General features: G+C 35.1%; 1 protein-coding gene across 1 annotated transcript in view; it reads left to right on the top strand.

Annotated features, from left to right (window-relative positions):
• The first annotated feature begins 13,561 nt into the window (after positions 1-13,561).
• LOC149808166 (N-acetylated-alpha-linked acidic dipeptidase 2-like) overlaps positions 13,562-25,499 on the top strand; it is a 70,661-nt gene continuing 58,723 nt past the window's right edge. Inside the window, exons 1-5 of the mRNA XM_089974055.1 lie at positions 13,562-13,906; positions 18,955-19,240; positions 19,617-19,739; positions 20,051-20,234; positions 21,101-21,191. Of these exons, the coding sequence (XP_089830181.1) occupies positions 13,599-13,906; positions 18,955-19,240; positions 19,617-19,739; positions 20,051-20,234; positions 21,101-21,191 (992 nt within the window). The 5' untranslated portion in view covers positions 13,562-13,598. The remainder of the gene's footprint in view (positions 13,907-18,954; positions 19,241-19,616; positions 19,740-20,050; positions 20,235-21,100; positions 21,192-25,499) is intronic.

Here is a 25,499-nt window from a genome sequence, read left to right as displayed (position 1 = left end):
CCAAGTGTACGGCGCACCCATTACAAATTGTGATATACTCATGTTGACAAAGTCAGTCAGATATGTTTCTGCGAAATGAACTTGTATCAATGATCCCCTGCTCGTGGAAAAGCGATCCTGTTAGACTGGATTTGAAAGCAGGACCTCATTTACATCGCTAACATGATAATACCTCAACAGCTTTTGTATTTTGACTCATACGGACTTCCACCGCCACGTAAAGTTGACTGTCCAGACGTGCAAGAGCTGGTAGCGGAGCGTTTGGATGACACAGTCGTCCATCACTGTTTTATTCAACTATACCGCTACATACTAGGATGGACTGTCCAAATATATTGACATCTCCTTGCTCAGCACTGCACGACTCGCACAGCAAACATTCATGAAGGTCGATAATGCAATTAATGGCTGTTTCCAAATTATAACATAGACGCTACACTTGAAATATGTACGAAATGCCTGTTGAAATGAAATTTAAGGACGCGCAACCGCAGAGAAGCGACCTGACGATATTTTGAGGATTAAACCAGGTTTGCAACCAAAGCAGACTGGAATGTGTTAAACAACTTCGTTGATGTTGACGTCGACCCGGGTGAGCTTGTTATCTTTCAAAGATCAAAATGGAACAGATAAAGCGTCCGACGTGGACATCTGCGATATTGTTTTGTGCCACTGAGAAGGAGAAAATCAGAGACTCTTTATCAAAGACTACATCGACACTGCTGAGGCTTTGACGAAACAGTTCGTACAGAAAAATACGTACCCTCACCAAGACGCGTAGTTACTTCATGGAGGAAACGTTTATGAAGAATGACAAAGAAGCATATGAAAAAGAAAGCGTTAATCTCGTTCTATTCTTATTTATCATTCTCTTGAAAATAGCTTAACGTAAAATCTCAACAAATGTTTGAGACAGGATCATATTTGTTTATCTTAATCGGAACTAAACTTTGGTGGGATAGAAAGTTAACGTTGATAAATGATTAGTAGCATATTAGTTTGAATCATCACCAACATCACGTATCAACAAAACCGGTCCTGTTGTAGAATTTTTCAGATGTGGAATATCAACATCATTGGTTGCTGGAGATTAAATTCAGTGTGCAGTATTCAACGTCTATCCGGAAGGGTACTTTACTGTTCTTGGTGTTTAAGAGCTATTGTTACATATGCGTTATAGATTCTGAACAGTCACGTGATGACGATGGTGTGCCATTTACAGACGAAGTGTTTGATCGACTGACGGGATAATGGTGATTTTTGTGCCGATTTTCGGCTAATATCTGCTTGAAAATGATGTTACCACACACTCGTATACACTCAAATATAATCTTGCAAAGATCAATGAGAAATTGACCGTTTGGACCAACCTAACGTAATAATACCAGCTATTTAATAAGAAAAAGTAAGATTACCATCATTATGACTACACAAATTCACACCAATTATCATATTGCCACTAATTGTGATATCTAAAAATATATAGTGACTTTCAAAATCTTTCTTTGTGAACCGAAAATTAAAAAGAATTTCAACAAAATATTTTGACCCCAGCACTATTACTAAAGGTCGCTCAATATACATCTGTATCCCCATTTAGTAATGCATTTCATCATTCATTTTCTATGAGTGTTATATATATATGTAGATTTTAATGATGATGTGTAAACAAAATTTTTTTTTGTCCATGATTGCAGATTTTATTTTAAGACGATGATGCTATAAATAGGTTGTTTACTTAGATTCGGGTTCTAGACCCAGCCTTGATAATGAACCTGTTTTTAGTTTGGGGTATGTTTCCATGGGTGATTGAGTATTGCAACACATTTCAGGTGGGTCGATATTTCGATATATGTCACGTGGGGATCAGTTGTGATAGACTCTCAATAGAGTCGTGGAGATGTATTTAAGGAGAAAAGGGTGCAATTATTCCTAATTTCCTTTTTCTTCTTCTTTTTTCCGTCTGCAGAAGTCGTTCATGCTCTGTTCAGATTTAATTTGAAAGGAATCATTTATTTAAATTGTTTATTGGAATTTAAAAATGCTCATACGACTCTTTGAATTAAACATTATTTTGGTATTGTGATGAATTCATTCAAACACGTTCTGGACAATGCCAGTGTGACACATTAAGACTGTTAGCACTTCAGCACATGCAAAGAGGTTGGTACAAAAGCACATTAGTCACAATTGAGGGGAGTTTGGGATTACCTGACTGATGTCTTTTTCTTGTAAACAACATTTTACACAGCAGTTATTGTCTATGATCTTACATATTTTACGATAATAATTTCTTGGAGGTAAACATGTTTAATTGAATCTGAATTGGTATTCCCTTTGGGAAAAACATGGTCTACCCTATGTTTACACGTTCTTTACTAAATTTTTAGTAAGAAACCTGACCATGTTTACAACCTATATTTTCTAGAACTAATTTTAATGATAAAATTACCCTGATTCTGGATTTTTTTTTATTGTGCCATAGTTTTTTTTAATATGAATGTTATGATATGCAGAATTAATCATTCATGCTTTAACATCTTTGTAGCTGAATCAGTCTTTAAACTTGAGTCGAGGTGGTCTATTTATTTAAATTTTTCATTTAAATTAAAATGTTATAATTGATTATTTTCGAATTAAATCGCTAATTTGTTATTATTGTGAATTCATTTTGGGATATTTTTGATTATATTATTGTGATACATTAAGACTGTTAGTACATCAACACTATTCCACGCTGTATGTACAACAGCACAGTGAAGATTGGAATTCATTCGGAATATTCTATACTTTTTTAATGTGATAAAACTTTTAGGACTATTTGGGATTTATTTCACAATACTGTCAAGTTCTTCTCAAAATTTTCACTTTGCATTCTTGGGAGATAAAATAATTATTAAATTGAACAAAACTAGTCGGCTTTCTCTCTCTCTTCTGTTATTCAATTCATGACCATAGAGTCGTATCGATATATATATAATGATTGATTGATCTTATCAGAATATAATCTATATAACTATAGCGAATAATTGTTTTACAAGTCATGATTCGGCTGAACAATAACAATTCCACTGAAACGAGGAGAAAACATATCTTGGATGAGCCAACCCTCACCTCTACGGATGTTGGCTCTTAGGGTAGCAACATGTGGTAAAGAGATGCAGTGGGTTAATCACTACACTCTCCAGGTCCTGACTTCCTGACTGTTATGACACTTACTGAACTTACTTAAGAAAACGTATTCACAATTTAGTTCTGCATATGGCGCAGATCTACTAAGGGTCTTCTTTTTCTTTGGGTAAAGTCTTACGCTCATGAGCAGACGCCTTCTGAAACGGAGAGCAAGTTTAGAAATCTCGTAGAACACGGAATGAAAACAATTCTTCATAAATTTGTTTGAATAAAACGACTAGTCTTCGTCCTCATAAAGTCCTCCTAACGAACTTGTCTGAGACCAACGGAGATTATAGGAACCTTTCATTTCTGCATTTATACGCTTGAGCATATATTAGGCTTTTAAAGTTTTATTCGTTTTATATTTGGTTATTTTACTGATGTATAAAACAGGTAAATATAAAAATACACGTTTCTTTAATCTTAATTTTAATCATAAAGTGATATGTGAGTTATTAAACATTCTAACTCAAAAGCTGTGAGAAACTCTTTATATTACATTTATTTATCTTCCCCTCCATATTCTTAGTATTCGTCAGTTATGTGGTGGTTATAAGACAAGACCAAAACAATCAATGTTAAAAGTCATGGTGATAGCAGTCTTCCCTTAGCTGCTGATGGTATCTTCTCTAGAAATGAGACATCCAGAAAACGATGTATAATAGTCTCCATATACCGCAGCATTTCCAAAGGCTTTTACATATACATTCTGCCCGATGTCACGTTTAACCCAAACTACAGTACTTCCTTGCTCATATGCAGTCGAACTCGACATGGCAAGTGCATGTCCTTTAAGTAATCCGTCTAATTTTAAACCAATGGCTGCCACCTTATCAGGCGATGATCCAACATTTGCAAAGAAGTAAAAAGTTGCAGTTGCCGGGCAAGTGAACATGTCCCTCTTTGGATTGTAAGAGTTTCCTTTGTTATATAGCACCGTGTCATATGTTAGTATCTGATTTGCATGGAAAACAAAACTGCTCGGCGAAGCATTTATAACAGAGAAAGCTACTTCCGTTACAGTCAGACTGCCAACAGCACGTATCAGACTACATGCAGAAGGACAAGAGGAGTGAGTAAGTGCAACTGACAAATACGAAATGATGATGAATTGCAAAGGGATTTGAAATATTGATATTAATCTTCTGCAGTTACCTATTCTTTAAAGCTGCCATTTATTATTATAATGTATTGTAATTCCAATATTTTGCCAACCTGTGTTTTTGTTTACATCTTTTCATTTTGGAAAACAAAGAAAATAAGTCAAACAATGTGCTAAAACTTAAATTTATTTATTTTTTTCCCCCGTAATAAGATAACCACTAGGTGGGGGAACACCACAGAAAAAAGTCACCTTTACAATTAAACATTTCTGGTTATCAGATAATCTATGGACAAAAAATATAATCCACAGAAAAAGAAAAGAAAACACACAAACTTTCACGTACACATGAACATAGCACACAAGCTCTTTAGTCACGCAAATTAGATAGACTGACACAAGTATCCAGCGTCTAGGTCTGACAAATTTTGCCATATTACAGATTTTTCATGTTAGCTGTATATTTTTCAACGTTCTTATGCGTTTCCACTATTTGCTAGAAAGCTTACATAGGAGTTTGCATATTAAATCTGCTAGTAGAAATATAATATTTAGCCAAAATAAGCACGAGATTGCACAAAATATCCAATTATTCACTTCCTAACAATATTTTTTTTTTTTTGGCAAATGTATATTATTTTGACAACAAGGTGCAAAAAGTTTAGCAAAAGGTACCAAAACGTTGAAGTAATATTGCAACTATATAACAGTTATTCAATACTTTCACATAAATTGCATAAATTGTATTTGTCGTCGTCTAATATATTAATTCTTTTCAAAAATTATTAGTGACAATAGTTCTATGAATTAATTTAAAATTAAAAGAGATAAAATTTTTATCCTTAGTACAAGGTTTCTCACATAAATACATCTCAGACCACTGCTCACTACTTATATTTTTATTAAATATTAAATCCGCGCGTCTTGCTTAACAGTGTGTTGCTTCTGCCTTCTTGAAAAAAAAAATATTTGTGAACAAACTTCAGCGAGTTTTCTTTTTGCGAGTTTATTATTTTATCATCCTGCTTATCAAATTTATGAGCCGAATGGTTTTTGATTACATCTTAACATGATATTGGAATTTTGGATGCTAAAGAGAAGCACTTCAAAACATCATCGCATCCAGTTTATTTTATTATTTCAAAAAGTATTACTTTACCGTATTCATCAAGTAAATCGTTAATAACGTCAATGTCTTCTTTCTTTCAAGATTTGTATTGATAAAACAGTCTAGGTGTAACAAAATTTAAGACAACAAAAACTAAAGGGTACATACTCATTTGTTCCTCTTTCCAATTAAATACTGCCAAAATTACAAATCTCCAAAAACTGTTTTTAATGAGGTTACCAAACTCTTTTAATTTTATCCTCCCTAAATTCCAAATATTCTTTGTAGTTGTAGTTGTATTGACTAGGTTCTGCAACGCTCCGCCTAGTGTTCCAGTAATATTTCAACCCATCGTAATGTACCTAACACCTGAATAAAAGTGTTTTATATCATCCTTTGATCTCCGGGGATTTTAGAATATCATGCTTAATCCACTCTACTTTACCACGCCATACAAACTTAACTAAGGTACGATTTAGTTCTGTTTCAACTTTTGCTGACGGATGTGGAAGTACTGAACAAATTATTATGAATATGGACAGAACAAGCGTATTTACAACAATTACTTTACCTACTAATGAAAGATTTATTTGACTACAGCTTGCCTGTATTCTTTTTGCCTCCTTTGATCAATTCCTATAACTAATTTCCAACATTTGTTGCAAGTCTGGAGTAAAATCGATTACAAAGAGTGTAAAGTTAGATGAGGTCCTTATCAGAACATATTCTTTCATTAGAAAATGTCTTGTTTCCAATCCAAATAGCTTTTGTTTTTGTTATATCACATTCAAGTATAGATAATAGAAAAAAGCTTTGCAATATATTCATAGCTGCTTTAAGAGAATGTCGAGATCCATCAAGAAGCATAAAAGCGTCATCCGCACACTGATTTAATGTATACTCATAGACATTAAATATGAGTCTCCGTACATCCACGTTTTGCTTTAAATTTATAGCTAAAATCTCAACACCGATGAGAAACAAATATGGTGCAAGAGGGTCCCCTTTTGACGACATTCTCTTTCAAATCTAAAAATGATGACATATTTCCATTGTGTATAACACAAAATTTAGAATATTACAAACCAGCCTAAATCACTTACAAACAGAATCACCTGTGACTTACCCTTTCCATCTCATAAAGGTTGTAATGCTTTTTCCTCGATACTGCAGTTGAATGAGTCGAAGCGTTTTCAAAGTCTAAGAACAATAATAAACCATATCTAGTTTCCTTTTCGAGTTGATCCATATCATATAATAGTCTAGTACTTTCTGCAATGACTAACCTTCATAAATCCTATTTCAGTATCAATGAGAATTGAGGAACTAATTTTAATCCTAGCAGCGAAGCAATCTTATAGTCCAAATCCTAAAATTTAATTCATAATCCATCCTCTAGAACAAGACATTATCTTTATTACTAACAGTAACAGTTATTACGAATAGGTTTTTCATTCTGAGCTACAAATTGGTGAAACAAGATGAATGTCAACGCTCTTGTGATAATTCATAAAAGAATGAATCTCCCATTAGAAATATAGATCTTTTCTTTCATATTTTAATATTGGTATTGTTTTACCTACCTGATCTTTTAATATTTGATGCATCTTTAAATTTGACAGAAACACTTTGATTTCGTTCTGTAATATTATGTCCATTCATAGTAAGATTGCCAGACGTTTGTTAACTCCTGGTTTCATTATATTCTCAGCAAGTTTTTTTTTTATTTTTTAATGTTTTTCTAATTTCATGTTGTTTGTTTTTGTAATAATATTATTATGTTTCTTATCTTATAGGTGTTGTTTAATGTTGTAAAGCGCTAAGAGCTTTTAAAGATTAGGCGCTATACAAAGTCCTCATTATTATTATTAGTATTCATTCTCTATTATTGTATCCGTGTAATTTAAATCAGATCCTTCCGGCATCAATTCTGCAAGTCTTTTTAGATGCTTTTCTGAGTTTCTGATCATGGATTTAGGGAACACGAAGCTCTGTTGATCATGTGAAGCATATTGCGATTTCTGTACAGTGGCGTCTTTTTCAAGAAGTTCACGTTCAAGCATTTTGATAATATTTTCTGCCTCTTCTATTCGCATGAAAGCGTCTTGCAGTAGATGTTCCAGTTTAGAAATGTGTCTGAGGTTTTGAGTACATTCATCCTGTGCTCTCTCTAGAGCCTCTATTCTTCGTAGAACATCATTAGATGGCTGGTCATGTTCTGTCATTTGTGTTCTGACGTAAGTCATAGTTGTTGCTACGAGTAAAATGTTAAACAAAATGTTTTGCAGAGCCATATGTGTAGATTCGTTACTTTATCAAGCCAGACCTAATGTGTTCTTATATGTCATTACTGATAATAGGTCTTGTGATAAGACAAACCAATATTAGAAGTAGAAATCTGTGATAAATATACTGACGTCAATAGGAAGACGTCGAAATCAAATAGACTGTATGCATCCAAAATTCATGTAAAATGTAGCGACCAAATAGGATACAATGAAAGTTCGTTTTGACTGTGACTTACCTTTTCCATCTCATTGCGCACCAACCTACTGCAGTAACGTGTGGTATATAAACTCCAACATATTTGGCATCCGAAAATATTGAAAATGTAATATCCACCTATTTATTATTTTCAGAATTCGTATTACACAATGATGAATTTTCTATGGAATTCAAGTGGGATGTTTTTGATCAAAAACAATTACTCACAACCCGATTTCGAGTGCATAGTTTAGGAATTGATAGAGATAAAATATGACTACGCAAAAAAGTGACGTAGTATCGATGACGGATTATTGTAATGATCACATCACTTCAAGCTGCACAGTAAGTGTTCCTTTAGAAAAGCGGTCAGCCTTAATGGTGTTTGGAGAGTCAATTCCAAATACGTAATGATAGATATTACTCGGTATCAGCCTAATATTACCTAGATTTTTATATCTTCACTATTTGTATTTGTGTGTTGGTACAATGCATACCGCATTAACTTGCTCAAAATTTTATAAATATACCACGAACTGATGATGTTTATGAGAAAGGCAGATACAACAGATTTAGTTTTTCCGTGCATTTTCTATGTAAAGAGAGGGGTGGGGTGCGTGAGAAGAAGTTATACAATCAACATTTCAGTAAGATGTCCAAGAAAATATTTGAAACATTTGCGCTATCTACGACTAAACTTTAGGTGGTTGATTATATTCATCGGACATTCTGGGCGAAGACTATTATTGGAAGGTCGAAAGAACTAAACCATTGATGATCAATCATTGAGGAAGTTCTCTAAAGGTTGAGAGGTTTCTAGATCCTGGCTGAACTTTATGAGTGGCGATATGATAAAAAGAATTTTATTTTACATAGCATGCTTTTCATGGTATTAAGTTGATGGCGTACAAATTATAATTGTCTTCGGGGCTTTATTTCAGAATATGTCTCTTTCCGTAAGCATTTCATTGAACTGAGTCAAAGCATGGTTTATCATTGTCTCAAATTTTGAATAGTTTGCAATAATAGTGATAGCATCAAATGTGCTGCTGCGGATCGGTTGACTCAGTCACCGTTGGTAGAACCAAGGGTAATTGCGCTCCCGTCCAGTGAAGCAATGCCCAGTCCGGTCAGTAAAATCATTAATGATTGTGCACAACTTCGTCTGCACGAGTTGGCGCAAACCAACGCCGATGAAATGGCTGATAATGAGGCAACAGGAAGCGGATTACAGTTGGGGACAGGGCTCTGACGTCAACGCCGTTTCACACAGGTATTAGACGAAGCAGATATTATGTTAAGTTTCACAATGATATCATTCAAAGATGTACCCGATACTGTGCTTGCCATGGACGTACCAGTGAAAGTATATAAAAGCATTGAAGATTTGCAGCATTATTTGTATTAAAGATCCCGATCAACAAAAAATAGATGTACCAGTGCATGACACGGTTGGACTTTTACTCCGGTCTGAGATCTTCTTGGAAATCGATGGAAAATTTATACGAAATGACTTTGCCAAAGTTTGACTTGTTAACAACAGCTTAACAACAGCTTACTTCGCGGCGTTAAAGGAAATCGAAAATATTTTAGATAATATTGACACTGACACGACGATAATAGGACCCGCCCGATACAGCGACAATTACACTATCGTTTCTCGCGCTCACCACAGACTCTAAACAAAGTGCCGTTCAACAGTTTGCTTGACTTCACAAACAATTATGTTGCCTGCGCATGTCACAAGGTATAGTCTTACATGTATCCGCATCAAAATATCGACACGGGTCTGCAGATTTGCGAGAACGACTGATTTTTTTTCTTAGAACATAAACCTTGCAACAAGTCCGTGGTTGATATGCACTTTCACGAGTAACTGCTGTCCCCAGATGTACTGCTGTTAAGACTGTGTTGTTGGAGGGTTCGAGTGGTCGGATGAAGATCCTAGAGCCCATTTAGGAAAACTAGTAAAATTTTCTCAAACTTGTAGTTATTATAATTGAAAAGCAAGATAAAAATAATATCACATAACGTTAAGGTTGGATTCCCGTAGTGCAATAATAAACTATTTCGGAGTCACAACAAAACTTTCTCCGACAAAGTTGAATTGTTCACACGCGACCAAACCAAGCACCATTTAATCAACTCAATGCGGCCAAACAAAACAAAAGCCCCACCTCGGTGACAGTAAAGTTATCGAACATAGAGGTTACGCAACTGCAAAAGAGCTGATAAATATTATCATTTCTCGCAGGATTCCTGCATTGCTGACGGCTGCGGCTCCCGTGCTAGTGATTGCATTAAAAGCCGTCGGAAACGCGTCTTGCATAGTTCTAAATGAGGCGGTGTTTATGTCAACGCTATCGCTACATACTATAATGGACAGTTAAACATATTTACATCTCCATGCTGAAGCAACGCAAGCACTCGCACTGCAAAGATTCATCAAGCCCGACACCACAATCACTTCTTGTTTCTACATTATCTCTTAGATGCTCCTCTTGAAATATATCAGAAACGTCAATTGAAATTTACGGACGCGCAAGCGCAAAGGAGCGACCTAACGCGGTTTTGAAGATTAAACTAGGTTTGAAATCAAAGCAGATCTGAGTGCGTTAAGCAATAGGATTGTTGTTGACGTCAATATGGGTGAGCTTGTGAGAGATCAAGCTGGAAACCTGACAGTGTTTAACGTGGACATCTGCGATATTGTTCTGAAGCCGTTAGGAGCCATTGCGACAATCCTGGCCGAAATCACCGAGAAGGAGGGAACCAGAGCCTCTGGTGTGTCGATGGGTTCTATCAAAGACTATATCGAGCTGCTGTGACTGTGTCGAAACAGATCGTAGAGAAAAATGTACCCTTATCACCGCGCGTGCTAACTTCATGGAATCAACTTTTATTAATACTGACCAAAGAAGCAGAGGAAAAAGAACGTGTCAATCTTATTCTATGGCCGACTTGATTATCGTTCTCTTAAAAATAGCTTCGATATTAATAAACGTAAAATCTCAAAGACTTTTTAGACTGGATCATGCTTAGGTAAGAAAGAATGCTAATGTTGATAAATGAACAGCGCCGTATTGGTTTGAATCACGTATCAACAAAACCGGCAAAGCTGTAGAATTTTTCAGATGTGGAAATCAGTATCGTTGGTCATTGGAGATAAAATTCAGTTAGACGTATTCAACATCGATCCGGAAGGGTACTTAACCGTCCTTGGTTTGTTTTCTTTAAGAGTTATCATGACTTATAGTGATAGGTTCTGAACAGCCACGCGATGATGATGTTATGAAATTTCAGATGAAGTATTGGATCGACTTATGCCAACATCGATGATGATTTTTGTATCGCTTGTTGACTAATATCTACGCGAAAATGATGTTATCAGACTCTCGTATACACTCAAATATAATCGTGTAATTGGTCAAAGAGAAATAGACCGCTGAAACCTACTTTGTGTGGTAATACCAACTTGAACCCAGCTTGGAATCATTAAAAGTGAAAACTCCTGGTCGCAGAGTAGACAACCAGGGGTGAACACACAAAATGTATGCTTCTACGACGATGAAGTGGAATTCATCCCTGTTATATTCCCCATCGATTATTTTGCCTCATCTGAGATGATATAACAAAAACATTTTTTGTTATTCAACAAAAATGTTTTTGTTCATGTAACAGGTCTTGGGCGAAGACGAGAACGATAGTTTCAGACATAATTTAATGGCGTAATTGTTATGGTTGTATATGAACCTTGTGCTTGGCCTCAAGTATGCGCAAGCGCCAGATACTTAAATATTCCCCTTAGCAGATATTGTCTTTGATATAAGGCAGCTGGACCAATAGAAGAAAGGTAATTTTTTCAGAAGTGCGTGTTGCACCTGGACTTGATGAGTCTGGACATGGTCCTCCTCCCGACCATTTATACTATGCGATCATGTTAGTAATAGTAGAACTGTTGTGGTCACACAGAATTACCGACGCTCGAATGTAATTGCCAAGAAAATCGATTTGCTCGCAAAATATAAACGCGCGAGTATCGTCGTAGATTATATTTGCGGAAGCACCGCCGCGACCAGTGTTGGCCCTGATGTTGCTGAAATTGTAACTATAGCAACCAACAGCGGTACACCAGTCGGATTTGATGTCGGGGGGCTCTATTGATAATAACCGTTGTTGAGGGTGGCGCTGTATAAAATAATTTCGTTACAGTTGCATTCGCTCGAATGTCTATGTCTGGCACGAAGCAGTCTCAATACAGTCAGTCAAATGTCATTTGAAGATAAAACCATTGCTGAGTTCCAGATCATTTTGGCTAATAAGCAAAATCAACGACGTCTCAGCGCATAGATACGGAACCGGGACGCTAGCGACCAAAACCGGTTCACTCATTTACCGGCAGTAATTATCGAGTAAATATTTGCCAGCGTATATCGATCTGCCTTTGGGTTCATGACACTGCTGCGCCCCAAACCATGACAAGCTTCCGGTTGACTCATCACGTGGACTACAATCACAGATGTACATGTGTGCAAAATTCCTCACTGGGGAATAAGTTTTGAGGAATACAGAACGGTCGGCCCCGGTAACCACAAATGTGAGAGGGCCAAAAATCCCGATTATTATCCAACTGAAAGCAATAAGAAATATTCTGAAATTATCAGTGGAAACACGAAAGGAAACAAAGACTCTCTCTCTGTACACACGCACACACACACGCACGCACGCAGATACACACACACACACACACACATACACACACATCAGGTGATCACCCGTTATGATTCCTTCTGAATATGGACCAATTTAGAATTTCGCGTTCGTTTTGTGGTTTGTTGTATCTATAAATCTTTTGTTAACCGATTCTTTCAGTATAGGTCCCGCTAACCTATTTATTTACCTGTTGCGTGTTCAATGGCGTGATTTTAATCCTGCGTATTCATGACATAGATTAGCAGTGCTATATCGTTCTTCCTCTTTATCTGCAATATGTTTATTATTGGCTGGTAGTTTTATATTTTTACATAAAATTAAACCAAAATTTATGCAATGTGCAGATTAACAGCACTGTCGGGGTTTTATTTGCGTGAAATATCAATCGAGGGATAAATAGTTGATGGAAACAAACCTATAAGCGCACGTATTGCAAGCCTTTGTTCTGGATCTATATGACTTTGTTAATGTCATTTTCGCACAATAAATACACATTTCTCACAGCTATTTCTTTACTGGTGAAGCAAGAGATTCGCCTCTCACACCCATAAATAATTACATATGGGGCCCTTTCACAATAATAATGTTGCTCAATGGGAATGTTCGACCACCACCACCACCAACCCCACCCGGCCCCTTAGCTCCACGCTCGGTTATGAAGGTTGCTTGGGCGGTTGCTGAGCCACTGTGTTATAGCAGCAACTCGAGACGCGCTGAAGTAAGCTCACTGCTATTCATAATGCGCGTGTACAAATTCAACAACTCCCCACAACAATACCTTGACATTAACTTTATTTTAATACCTTGCCTTTCCAAATTTATTAACGTAAAAAGATTGACAGGAAATTTACAATTCCTTGTCAGTCGTCAAGATATGATACTTTTGTCTTCAAAGCAAGTGCAATCATGTTATAAATTTATGGCATGGTGTAGTGTCTGTAGGAGATAGAGAAAGATAGGTACGTCCATACAGAGTTAATACTGTTTGCCATATTCAACGGTAGCTCACCCGAGAGAATGGATTATAGATCTTCACGCCAAGAATTGAACGTTTCTGACGCTGAACATGAAAATATATTCCATTCTTCAAACCGGAGACCTAAGGTAGTTCTCATTATCGCAGTTTCTTTGGCGTTGGGAATAGGGATTGGAATCCTAATAGGTTATGTCGGCATAAAGAAAGAGTCCGTTTCCTCGCCTAATAAAATTCAAGATGGCGTCTTTCTGCCGGGAGTGGCTGATACAATTATCAAAGATGCCGACCCTGAAATCAGTGACATTATCATCAACGGAATTAACCAGACCAACATCAGAAACTATCTGAGGTAACTAAAAGAAATTAAAGATTTTATAATTTTTTGTCTGCAGCATATATACAGCATATTTATCTAAAATATTAATGTTCAGTTGTAGTTTCTCCGCTTTCCATCACGCTCTCATGTGGGCATAGAAAGATGACGCTAGTACCAAACAAGTTAGAATTTCTCTTCTTCATCATTTTAATAAGTATTACACCATACTCGAAAGATTGAAATTTTGTTATACAAATATAATTATTATTTAATATTTGATTTTATGTGAGCTAATAGATTAAATTAATTTTTGTTTTAGACATCTTGTGCATAACCATTTTTACCTTTAGATTTAATGCAAGTCATACAAAACATAGCCCAGTCCATGATGCAGTCTGTCATGCTAGCATTGCGAATTAATATACTAATTGTTCTTTATATCTAATTTTTTTTAATTTGTTAATTAGTTTTATTTTTTTATTATTTTATTTCATTACATGCTATTGTAACGTAACGTTGTATGTTGGACTTGACCTTGGCCAAATTTGAGTTCATTAGTGCTTGACCCAAATTGACTTTTTAATTTTATTAATTGTAAACAACTAATAAATAGCTAAATTATTCTCTATGTGTATGGGTTTAAAATCAGTATTATTATTAATAGAAGAAGTAAACATGTTTATTTGGATCAAAGTTTTGGAATTTTTCTGAGTCCATCTAGGTTAAGGTGTTTTGATTTTGTAAATATGAGGATCATTCGAGGCTATTTTCCATTAGGTAATGGGTTTTATTAAATAGAAATTTCTAATTGTGACCTGAGGTCAAGTAGAGAACTATATATACTGTAACTGAGAGGATTTTATCATTTCTGCTTTAAGTTTTAGCACAATCAAGTTGTAATATATGTTGTGACCAGTAATTTAGGACTGGTATCTATTTTCTTCAAAGTATTGAATTCAAGCGATTAATTTCTCTGGAAATATAAAAGTGCTCTGATACAATTCTTGGATAAAGACATTCACTGGAATTTATAGTGAATTCAAGCCTGGAATTATATTTATGTGATTCAACAAAAGACTGTTGGCACATCAGCGTACTGGGAGCTTTAACATACATCGACGTCAGTTTTTGGATTTATTCTGGATATTTACTGGGTTTTATCCAGGATTTTAAATTATTAGGACTTGTGTCTGTAATTTTTTGATTATTTTGGTATTTAAATCGCAAAACCGTAAGTTCTTTTATTCTTCTTCTCATTTTCACTTTGTATTTTAGGGAAATAAATTATTTGTTAAATTTTAGAAAGCTTGTTGTCTTACACTCTTTTCTGCTACTTATTTTAAGAGCATAGAGTCATAACAAAATATAAAGCACTCCTTGTTGCACCTTTGGCATGATACAGCTGGTCAGTTATCTATGTGAGCAACGAATTTATTTACCCTTTGATACCGATTTTTTTAAAATCGTACTCTTTTACATGAGGATGATGAGAATTCATGCATATGCCAATACGATTTCTGCTTCAAGATGTTGCGTGAATTTGTTATGAAATGCATTGTATGCTAAAAAAGGAAATATGTCTCATGTGCGTTACTTTTCAAGTTATATTATTTTAGACAGATAATATAGGGATATCACTGAAGTTTGTATATCTCTTTTGCGCCTTCCCTCGTGAGTGTAGAAAAATTTAGCGACTTTAGGGATTGCTTACCTCAAACTGTCACAATGCCAGTTGTTAGGCAGTTTCCAGGTTTCGTAAACTATCTTATGGTTATTCCATTTTGGAATGAAATGCTGAACCTATATTCATAAAGAATAAAATACATGGGAAAATCGATTTAATTAGATGGAATAAGAACAAGAATATATTATGTTAGAAGATTATATGTTCAGACTTATGCATTGAATAACAGTTTGCTAATTATACTAAGATATTGTTAAAATTTAAAATAAGAAAAAGAATATAATTGCACCTACCAATTACAAATATATTAATAACAGTAATTTATATAATATATTACCATCCTTCTCTTTCCAAATTGTATGAATGACCTTCAAAACTCACCTTCTGGCACATAACTCCGAATGAATAAGAGAATAAAAGACTGAATTAAAGAACACAAAAGTTTTTACTGGGTAGAAACATTAGACACTACAGCTCTTTTCCGTGATAGACTAGAATAGACCTCGGCCTTCGTGTGTTCCACTGGATGATCTTGCATGGCTTAATTTTAATGTCTGGGCACAACACTTGACATGCTGAAATTAAATTAGTCATCACATACTGCAGCACTCATTTTTAGGCTTCCAAACCCATGCAAGCATTCAAAGTATTTTACTCTGGAAACGAACCCATTTGATACGTTCAAAAATCTGTCAGTGTTTCATCATTCAAATTCAGCTACCCGACAGAGTGGTCACCACTTGATTTGCCCTCAGACAAATTTAGTGTGGTTCCCTGCTTAGGATGCTCCGTGCGTTGCAATCCGCTATATTTAGTATAGCAGAGTGCAACGCAAGGAGCACACTAAGCAGGGAACCAGACTAAGACCTATTGTCCTTCTAACTGTTATTTCTTCCTTCATGTATCTTTACGTAATAAGAGTGGCATCGTTATTCGGGATGATTTTTATCCCTTGATCAGTATCATATTTAATCACTCCCTTGATGGAAAGATGACGTTCAAAAACCGACCCAGTTACGATTAGTATCTATTACAGACTTTTACATTTGAGTTGAACTGTTTACTATATGCTTCTGTGAACATCATATCATTTCTTGTCTTAATTGTTCATTCCTATTTTACTCAATATGCGTACCAAACTTGTTTATATATCTTATGGATTCATTGGAGATGCAAACAAATCTACGATGTTCTGCTTAACTGTTTTGATTGGCCAGGATATGTTAGATTATTAATTGTTCCTTCGATACATGTTGACTTTGTAAGAAGACTGTGCCTAGTGTACAATGATGTCTTCACAAAATGACCTATCGAAACCTTAATTGATTTTGACGTCTTGAAAATAATTTACAACTGAGTCTCTCTCTGTCTGTCTCTCTCTCTCTCTCTCTCTCTCTCTCTCTCTCTCTCTCTCTCTCTCTATATATATATATATATATATATATATATATATATATATATATATATATATATATATATATATATATATATATATATATATATAGAGAGAGAGAGAGAGAGAGAGAGAGAGAGAGAGAGATTCCTTGTGGCATAAAACATTTCCTGTGAATAGAAAAGAATTCAACAACTTTTACAGATATATTTCTGCCTGTCATATTTGTGTATCTGTGATGATGCTGGTCTTGGAAAATGTATTTTACCCTTAATGTTAATAACGTTTGTACCGCCATGTTAAATTCATGTCTTTGTATTTCTATTTCAGTTACTAACCGGTTTGACTGAAGCTGGATAATTTTACTTAGTGCCTACCTTTGACATGAAACATGAATAATTCCAGTTTGTAAAGCAAGTCATGTCGTACGGTAACACCAAATAAAATTAACTGCGAGAAGCTTCATATTAGTCGTATTTCAACAAATTATATTAGCAGCAACAATGAAATTCGTCTTCATCGCCGTCGTCATAGTAATTACATTATTAATAAAAGCTGCAGTAGTTTCCGTCATCGGGATCTCCGTGGGTCATCGAGTAATGATTACTTGATAAACACTGCACAGTCGAATAATAGAAATGCTAATATTAAGTTCTGTAAATTTACTCTATTGGAGCATTAAGGACTTTATAAAACAGAGCCTAAGTCTAAGCAAATTGATATAAACAGAAAGGCACAATTTTCTATTGAGACGTGACCTTTACCTCTGTTGAGTTTTCCAATCATGAAGAAAACTCTTGTATTCTTGAAAAGAAACTTAGGATTTTCGTATAAATTTTTGAAAGCTACGACGCTTTGCTAGCGTTTAATATCCCTTTACTGCTAAATTTTGTTTCCAAAGCGGTAGACATTATTAACAAAGTTATTCAACTCCCAATCCGGAATCCCAGACTGTCGAGTGGCCATCGAAAGTAATAAAGGTCATGTTTGGTCAGAGTTTGAGCGAGGATATATGCCTAACTTACTTTAGTTAATGTGTTTCAACCATGTGCATATTACAGGGAAATGCCTGATGTATACAGTATCGTCTCGAAAAAGATGGAAGGAAATGTTTCTGTGTCGTGATTGCTTTAATTAGCAGTGTGAGCATTCTTCTGGTGCATGTTCTTTACTTAGACCTTGACTTTTGACAAAGGGAACATGATTTGATAAAGCCAGCATTTCATCTAGTCATGGTGAATATGTGGGTTAAGTCTCAGACAAATATTTCAACTGGTTAACGAGTCAGACACGAACACGCAGAAACGGGTGAGGCAGAAATAGACCACGAAGTTACATCTTCTTTTCTTTATGCCTTGGCCTTTGAGACAGAGAACTACCATAGTAATAAGTCACCTTTGTACATCGGGGTAAATATTCATCAAAACATACCCGGCCGTTTAAACCTAACAGCTTGGACACAGCAACAGGTAAAGTTACTTTGTCTAGCATATTGAGCCTGCCCAATGTATGAAGAGGCTTAATTATGGTTCATAACAAATAGTCTAGTTACAAGGATCATATATTGAGCTTGCCAAGTATATGGAGAGGCTTGATTATGGTTCATAACGAATCGTCTAGTTACAAGGATCATATACTGAGCTTGTCCAATGTATGGAGAGGCTTGATTATGGTTCATAACAAAGCATCTAGTTACAAGGATCTTACACTGAGCTTGCCCAGTATATGGAGAGGTTTGATTATGGTTCATAACAAATCGTCTAGTTACAAGGATTATATACTGAGCTTGTCCAGTGTATAGAGAGGCTTCATTATGGTTCATAACAAATCGTCTAGTTACGAAGGTTTATCAAAATATCTCTCAAGCTAGTAAAGTTATGTGCCAAATAGTAATCGTAATCACATATATATTATGGACAATGTCATAATAAAGTGCCTTTAGTCGAAACAAACATATCGAAAGTACATGCAGTATTTAATTGAAACAGTCTCCTTCTCTTCAAGGAATCTCAGCGTCACTCCTCATATAGCAGGCAGGCCAGAGGATTACACCCAAGCGCACATGCTCAAAGAGTTTTGGAAGGAAGCAGGACTAGATGATGCCGTTTTAACTTCATACGACATCCTATTGTCCTACCCGAGTGATAATGTTTCAAATAAACTCTGGATGCATGACGAAAACGGTACCGTTGTCTTTGAATCACCTGACAGGGACGCTATACTGACAGAACACGAAAATCAAACCGTACCATTCCCATATCATGCTTACTCCGGAAAAGGCACGGTTACGGTTTGTATCTTATTCTTATTCTTATTATTATTATTAACAGCTTCATCACCATCATCATCGTCAAAAATTGAGCTATGATGACGATAACGATTATTCCCATAATTCTCATCAATAGCCAGAGATTGTGAAGCAGTTTCTTTATCTAGAATTTATCATAACCATGATAGATTCAATTTTTGCTAGCAGTCAACACACTTTAACAGCCATTGTGATATTGGTAATGGAATTAGTAGCAATACGGAAGTGTAGCTGGTAGAAGGAGTAGCAATGGTGTGGTGACGAAATGGCCCATTCCAATGGTATGTAACATATATTTGAGTCAACGTAAATACAATATCCGTTTTTAATGTCTCTGAATTCATTTTTTTTTCCGCAGGGTCCAATGGTTTATGTCAACTATGCCAGAGCAGAGGATTTTCAGGATTTGGAGAAAAAGGATATTAATGTCTCCCTTTGCATTGTTATAGCCAGGCACGGGAAGATAGGCAGATCCAGCAAGGTGATGATGATAATACTGCATTAATTTTGGTCAGACAAAATTTACCAATACTTTCGGTGCTCTAAGTAAAAATCAGATTGACTGACGTATCTTTTAACTATATGTGTAATGACTCTGTTTAATCGTACCTTCCCTCAAATCTAGCAATACTATTTAAGCTTAAATTGTACTTGTAAGTTGTATCAGATTGCTCATATATATATATATATATATATATATATATATATATATATATATATATATATATATATATATATATATATATATATATATATATATATATATATATTGTGTGTGTGTGTGTGTTTTAGGTAGCCAATGCGCAGGCAAGAGGCGCCATAGGGGTGGTGTTGTACACCGATCCTGCCGATTACATAGCGGGTGGTCATGCTGATGTTTACCCGGATAGCTGGTGGATTCCTCCAACAGCCACTCAGATGGGGAGCATCTTCCGTGGGACTGGAGACCCCCTGACCCCGGGATATCCTGCTTACGGTACGTTTTCCTCCCCTTTACGAGAATGTGAATTTTTCGATATTAGATGTTTCAATTGTAGATTCCTTTAGGAAACGGTTCGATTTGTAATGTGCTGAAATGGATGCATGACTGAATAGTATGTGATCGCACTTTTCAACAGACAAACTATGTGAGTTTGACACAAATTTTTGATTTTGAAGCGTGGAAACGTGTTCACGCATGGAAACAGCTAACGCCAAACGTATTACTTACTTTCCGACACAATTCCTACTCAATTTTTTCAATGCACATACGTCTTGAGGTTCAGTAAACATTTAAGTAAAATATCTGTTTTCATAAGATATATGATATTGTATATTGTCTTGGAAGTTCATCACAAGTCATTGTGTGTTTTACATGATATAAAGTAATGTATTGTTCTTGGTCATTCACTGAGTGACATTAGCGACTATGTCAGTTTGTTTGCTCTGTGACTGGCATCTTTGAAGATTAAAAAGAATATTGTGCCAAATCTCTTATACACTTGAGGCCAGCAATAAGTAAGCTCAAACGGCAATATGTCGAATTTTCCATTTATGGCATATTATAATCCTAACTTTGCTGTATCATCTTGGTATTTGTTCAGAATAGATCCGATTTATTTTATGTCATCCATAAGAAGAGAGCTGTGACTTACTTTTCATGCATTGGAAATAAATGACTAAATTGGATCCAAACACTTTTTCCTTTGCCGTAGACCTCATATATATATATATATATATATATATATATATATATATATATATATATATATATATATATATATATATATATATGTCTGCCTACAGTTGACTAAATTTTTTAATACAATGATAGCTCAACTTTGAATGTTCTACAATAAACAGAATCTGCGTACCGGTATAATGAAAGTGAAGTGGACCTGCCAAGAATCCCGGTTATTCCAGTGAACTATGGTACTATTCAGCATTTTATTGGGTAAGTGACTCTTCAAATGCTTATTTAACTCGATACCTACTTCTGATAATCACAAAATGGAAAACAGTGGCTGTAACCAGTGCATTGTCCCCCCTCTCTCTCTCTCTCTCTCTCTCTATCTCACTTTGAAATGTTAAATGTTTTAAATATGTTAGTTTTTACTTATGTTAGTTTTGACTTTGTTTTCAGTTTTGATCTAATCTTTGATCCATAGTTTATTTTTTATGCTTTGGACATGGTCCAGATGAGCTAATTAACCACTATCCAAACACAAACAAACTTACTGATTCAGGAAACGACAAATGATATTTTAAAACAAAACAAAAAAGCTTATTTAATTTGAGAACTTTTCATTCTGGGTGGATTTCTTTTTTATAACATTGTAAAACAAAATGTAGTCGTCCTGTTTGGAAAGCACCTGAGTTCAAAGGGCGTCCTCCGGTTACAGTGGCAATGGCAACGCTAAAGGATCTCAAATTTTGTCCCTTTTCTTAAGATTTGCATTTTCATGATCCGTAAATTTAATTTTCTTGTAGTTCTATTGGCATTTATCCAAATAATTCGTATTTAATTCGTATTTAATCCACCGTACAATATATTTTTATGTAATGGAAGCCGCTGCCTTCTTTGTGGCCTGTTGTACTGAGTGTGATTGCACGTATTTTATTACACATTAAACAGGCTAATTATCCTTCGAGATACAGTTTTCAACATAAAGCTCATAGTGAATACAAAAGTTTATTGGTTGGTCTGATCCAGAAAGCAAATAGTACAACATATGCAGCAACTATCATTGACTGACATTTTACAAATCTTCTCAGGGAATGGTCACTGCTTATAATGTATTCTGGAAGAAAACTAGAGTACTATTTTGAAAATGCTTGTATATTTGTTTTGCTTGCCTAGAAATTAGCCTTGTCAAAATAGACATAGTATCCAATTCTTCACAGCAAGGAGGTGATTTGTTGATGCTGAAAATAAAGAATAAATATAGATTATGAATGCCAAATATTTTAGAAGGACGTTTGGTCGTGTTGCCCGGCTTTTTTTCCTTTACACCTCGAAGATTGCTTTGATTCCTTTGAAATAACCGCTTGAAATTGTTTATTGTTGTACAGTCTATTAACTTCATTACCTACCCTTCTTGAAGAGTTCAAGTAATATACGTTACAACACTAGATTACTAATTCATGATAAATCAGCTACAATGGTAGGAAATCGCGAAAGCTGAAACTAGACAATGCTATACCAATAAAATTAATGCCAAGATAACACTGAAATAACAAATTCAAATCCATGGTATGCAGTGTATACAAAGATTTTCAAAAAATACGATCCCATATAGATAACAAAATTAAGTTGTTTTTTTTTTGTACTTGCCAATTTGACTGTAAAATACCTTATTAGTCCAGAAATAAAATCCTTTACAAATGATTGCTATATCATAATGATGCAAAATGTGGCTACTGCTTGAAGTGACTGGTCTATGGAATTAGCTATATCGAGAAATAATTATTATGTAGTTTGAATGAGTCCAGCTTTAGCAACGTACAAACTGTAAAGTACGTGAGTGGACTTTGCCTGGCGGTGCAAATCATTTATTATGCGTATAACAATTTTTTCCACGAAATACTGTAATCTCATTACGAAGCCCACATTGGTAAGACATTAGTGGCGCTTAGAAACACTTTTATGCAGTCATTATCAATATTCTCTGTGACTAATTGACTTTTGACTTTTGATGGCAACAATTGCGATGGTAATGACCAGGGAAAGAAATATTAATATTGTAAATGAATTCATCGTGATCATGAATTTTTAAAAGCATTATTTTTGATTTAGAATTTCGCAAAACATCATGAATTTAGTGACCTTTGAATGAATTCTTTTTCAATTGCTTTTCAATTAAGCACTGCACAGTGAACTTATATGAGGCCCTGTAATATAACTGTGTTGTGCGATAGACGAGATAGTGGGAAAAACGTGTGCTTCTTGAATGAAGTAATCGCATATTTTCTGAATAAACAAAATTATGTGCTTCGCCGCATTGTCTTGAAATCAATGTCCCTAAAGATGGGTACCAATAAAATCTTAATCGTTAATTTCAAACCTGTTAAGAAAAAAATAAGTTTTATATCGAAATAGTCCACGTGGACAGACATAATCTATGTAGAAGCTGAAAGCGTTGATAAAGGTCTTGGAAATTATGAAAGAAACATTCCACGCTGATATCACAGCCCATAACTTGATCTCTAAGTATTAAGTATATGGTATTCAACCTTCTCCTACTTCAAGACTGGTATCCTACTAAAAATATAATACGTGAGCTGATTTATATATGTATGCACATAAGCGGGAATGAATGGAAACTATCGTTGCCTTCTTCAATGAGAACACTGAAGATTTCTCGCCGTGTATTCCAACAATAGCATGATGGATAGGAATATGCATACTCTTTCATTTTTTTCGGGGGGGGGATGCTTCAGTAAAAAGCAAACATATTTTTGGACAGTGTACACCCTTCTTTTATGTCATATTTTCCTGGAATCCAGACCCCCTCAACTTCGAATACCTAAACAAATTTCGATCCCAAATTTCAAATTTATGCTAAGGAAAAAAAACATAAAACCGAAACTCTCTTCAAACTAGTAACCGCATTTTGCAGCTAAATTCCTGGCACGCGCTGGAACAGATTAATTACGGTTAGTAACTACTGTAGGAGGTTTATTGATGAGTCAAAAACCTGATAAAGTATTAAGGGTACATGTAGCTAAAACAATAATATACTCGCGCGTCGACCTGGATGTCTGCTGACAATAAACTAATCGGAAGTCTTTGCATAAAAAGCGCCATATTTTTGGGGAATGATTATTAGAAGCTTCACGATAAGGTTACTGGCAGACAATATTCTGCCCATTTTATCTAGACGATGGGCAACCTGGCAATTTCTCTTATATGCGATCACCAAACATTACCATTTTTAACAAGGCACACTTAAGCAAAGTCAACTTATGAATCACAAATATAGATACTAACAAAAAGCTTCATTTGCGTTTTTTTATGTATGTAATTTTCTTAAAAGCATCTTGAGATTAAATGAATTTATTTCAATTTCCAAACACCATATCAAGTCTACGATAAATCCGCCAGCTGACCACAAATATGGCAGCTGATGACGTCATTCGGAAACTATCTATAATGAAACGATCGCAGGTTCAAAAAGAGAATGTGTATCTGCTTCTTGTCTAATTGTGATTGATGCAGTTCATTTGCACACATGATTAGTATACGTATTTTTGACCTTTTTGTTAAATTAAACATCATTACTTTATTAATCAGTCATATGATCTCATTTTTGATTCTTTGCCGACGGAGACCGAAGAAAACAGTATTTTAAAGTCAAATTCACCCAATCGATTTTTAATGGAGAAAAATCATTACATGCATGTATTTAAGTAACCACGACTTCAAGCAGATGTCAGAATGTCAGAACTAGGATTGAACTATCCCTGCAGAAAAGAATTGGTCTGATCAATAAGTATGCATATGTGCCAAACCTATATTGACGAAACTAGGGCAAATGTTGGTAGAGGGAACCTCTACTGTTTTATGTTTTACAGAAAATGGAATTCTACAAGAAAGAATTAGAAACAAACAGCGATGCAAATACCAGCAAGCGTTGTTTCAGCAATATCTGTAATTCTGACAAAAGCTGAATGGTCTCTTTTGGCAATGGTTTAGCCTAGCTAGGACCAAAACATTCCAATCTCAAGACCCATAATCAAAGAAAAAGCCCGTGACTAGGTCAAAGAAATGACTATTATGGACGTTAAAGCCATGCTCTTGGATTGTGAAAATTATCAATTGTACGAAATATTTAAGCATTATGGATTATCTAATAGAGTTGTAGTAAACTATAGAACTCACTGCTCAAATATTTCTTGTAACGAGGGAATTATTTCTTTGTAGAAACGGCTGGATTTATTCATGTGACAGGGTGTGAGTTTTGGAGGGAACGTATGTTGTTCAACTACGTTTTCATTAAATATATTTTTTTAAAAGAAACTAACAGCTGTTCCAATTGAGTGCGTTCTTACCAATACAATGATTTTTATTCATAATAATATTATCACTTATCACATAAGCGCTAGAAAAAATAATTTATTCACATTGCAAAACTCTCAGTAAACCGAACACCTATCAAAACCTATTGCTTTTTTATCCCAAAGGTATTCAGTTTTGAGGCTTTCGCAGAGATGAAATATTTTCTTGTTGGGGTTCTATTAAAACCAATTGACTATTCGTCCA

The sequence above is a fragment of the Sinohyriopsis cumingii genome, chromosome 1, assembly GCF_028554795.1.
Source record: "Sinohyriopsis cumingii isolate HCF-2022 chromosome 1, ASM2855479v2, whole genome shotgun sequence".
NCBI lineage: Eukaryota > Metazoa > Mollusca > Bivalvia > Unionida > Unionidae > Sinohyriopsis > Sinohyriopsis cumingii.
The sequence above is the reverse complement of the archived record's forward strand: the minus strand, read 5'-3'. Positions and strand labels throughout refer to the sequence as shown.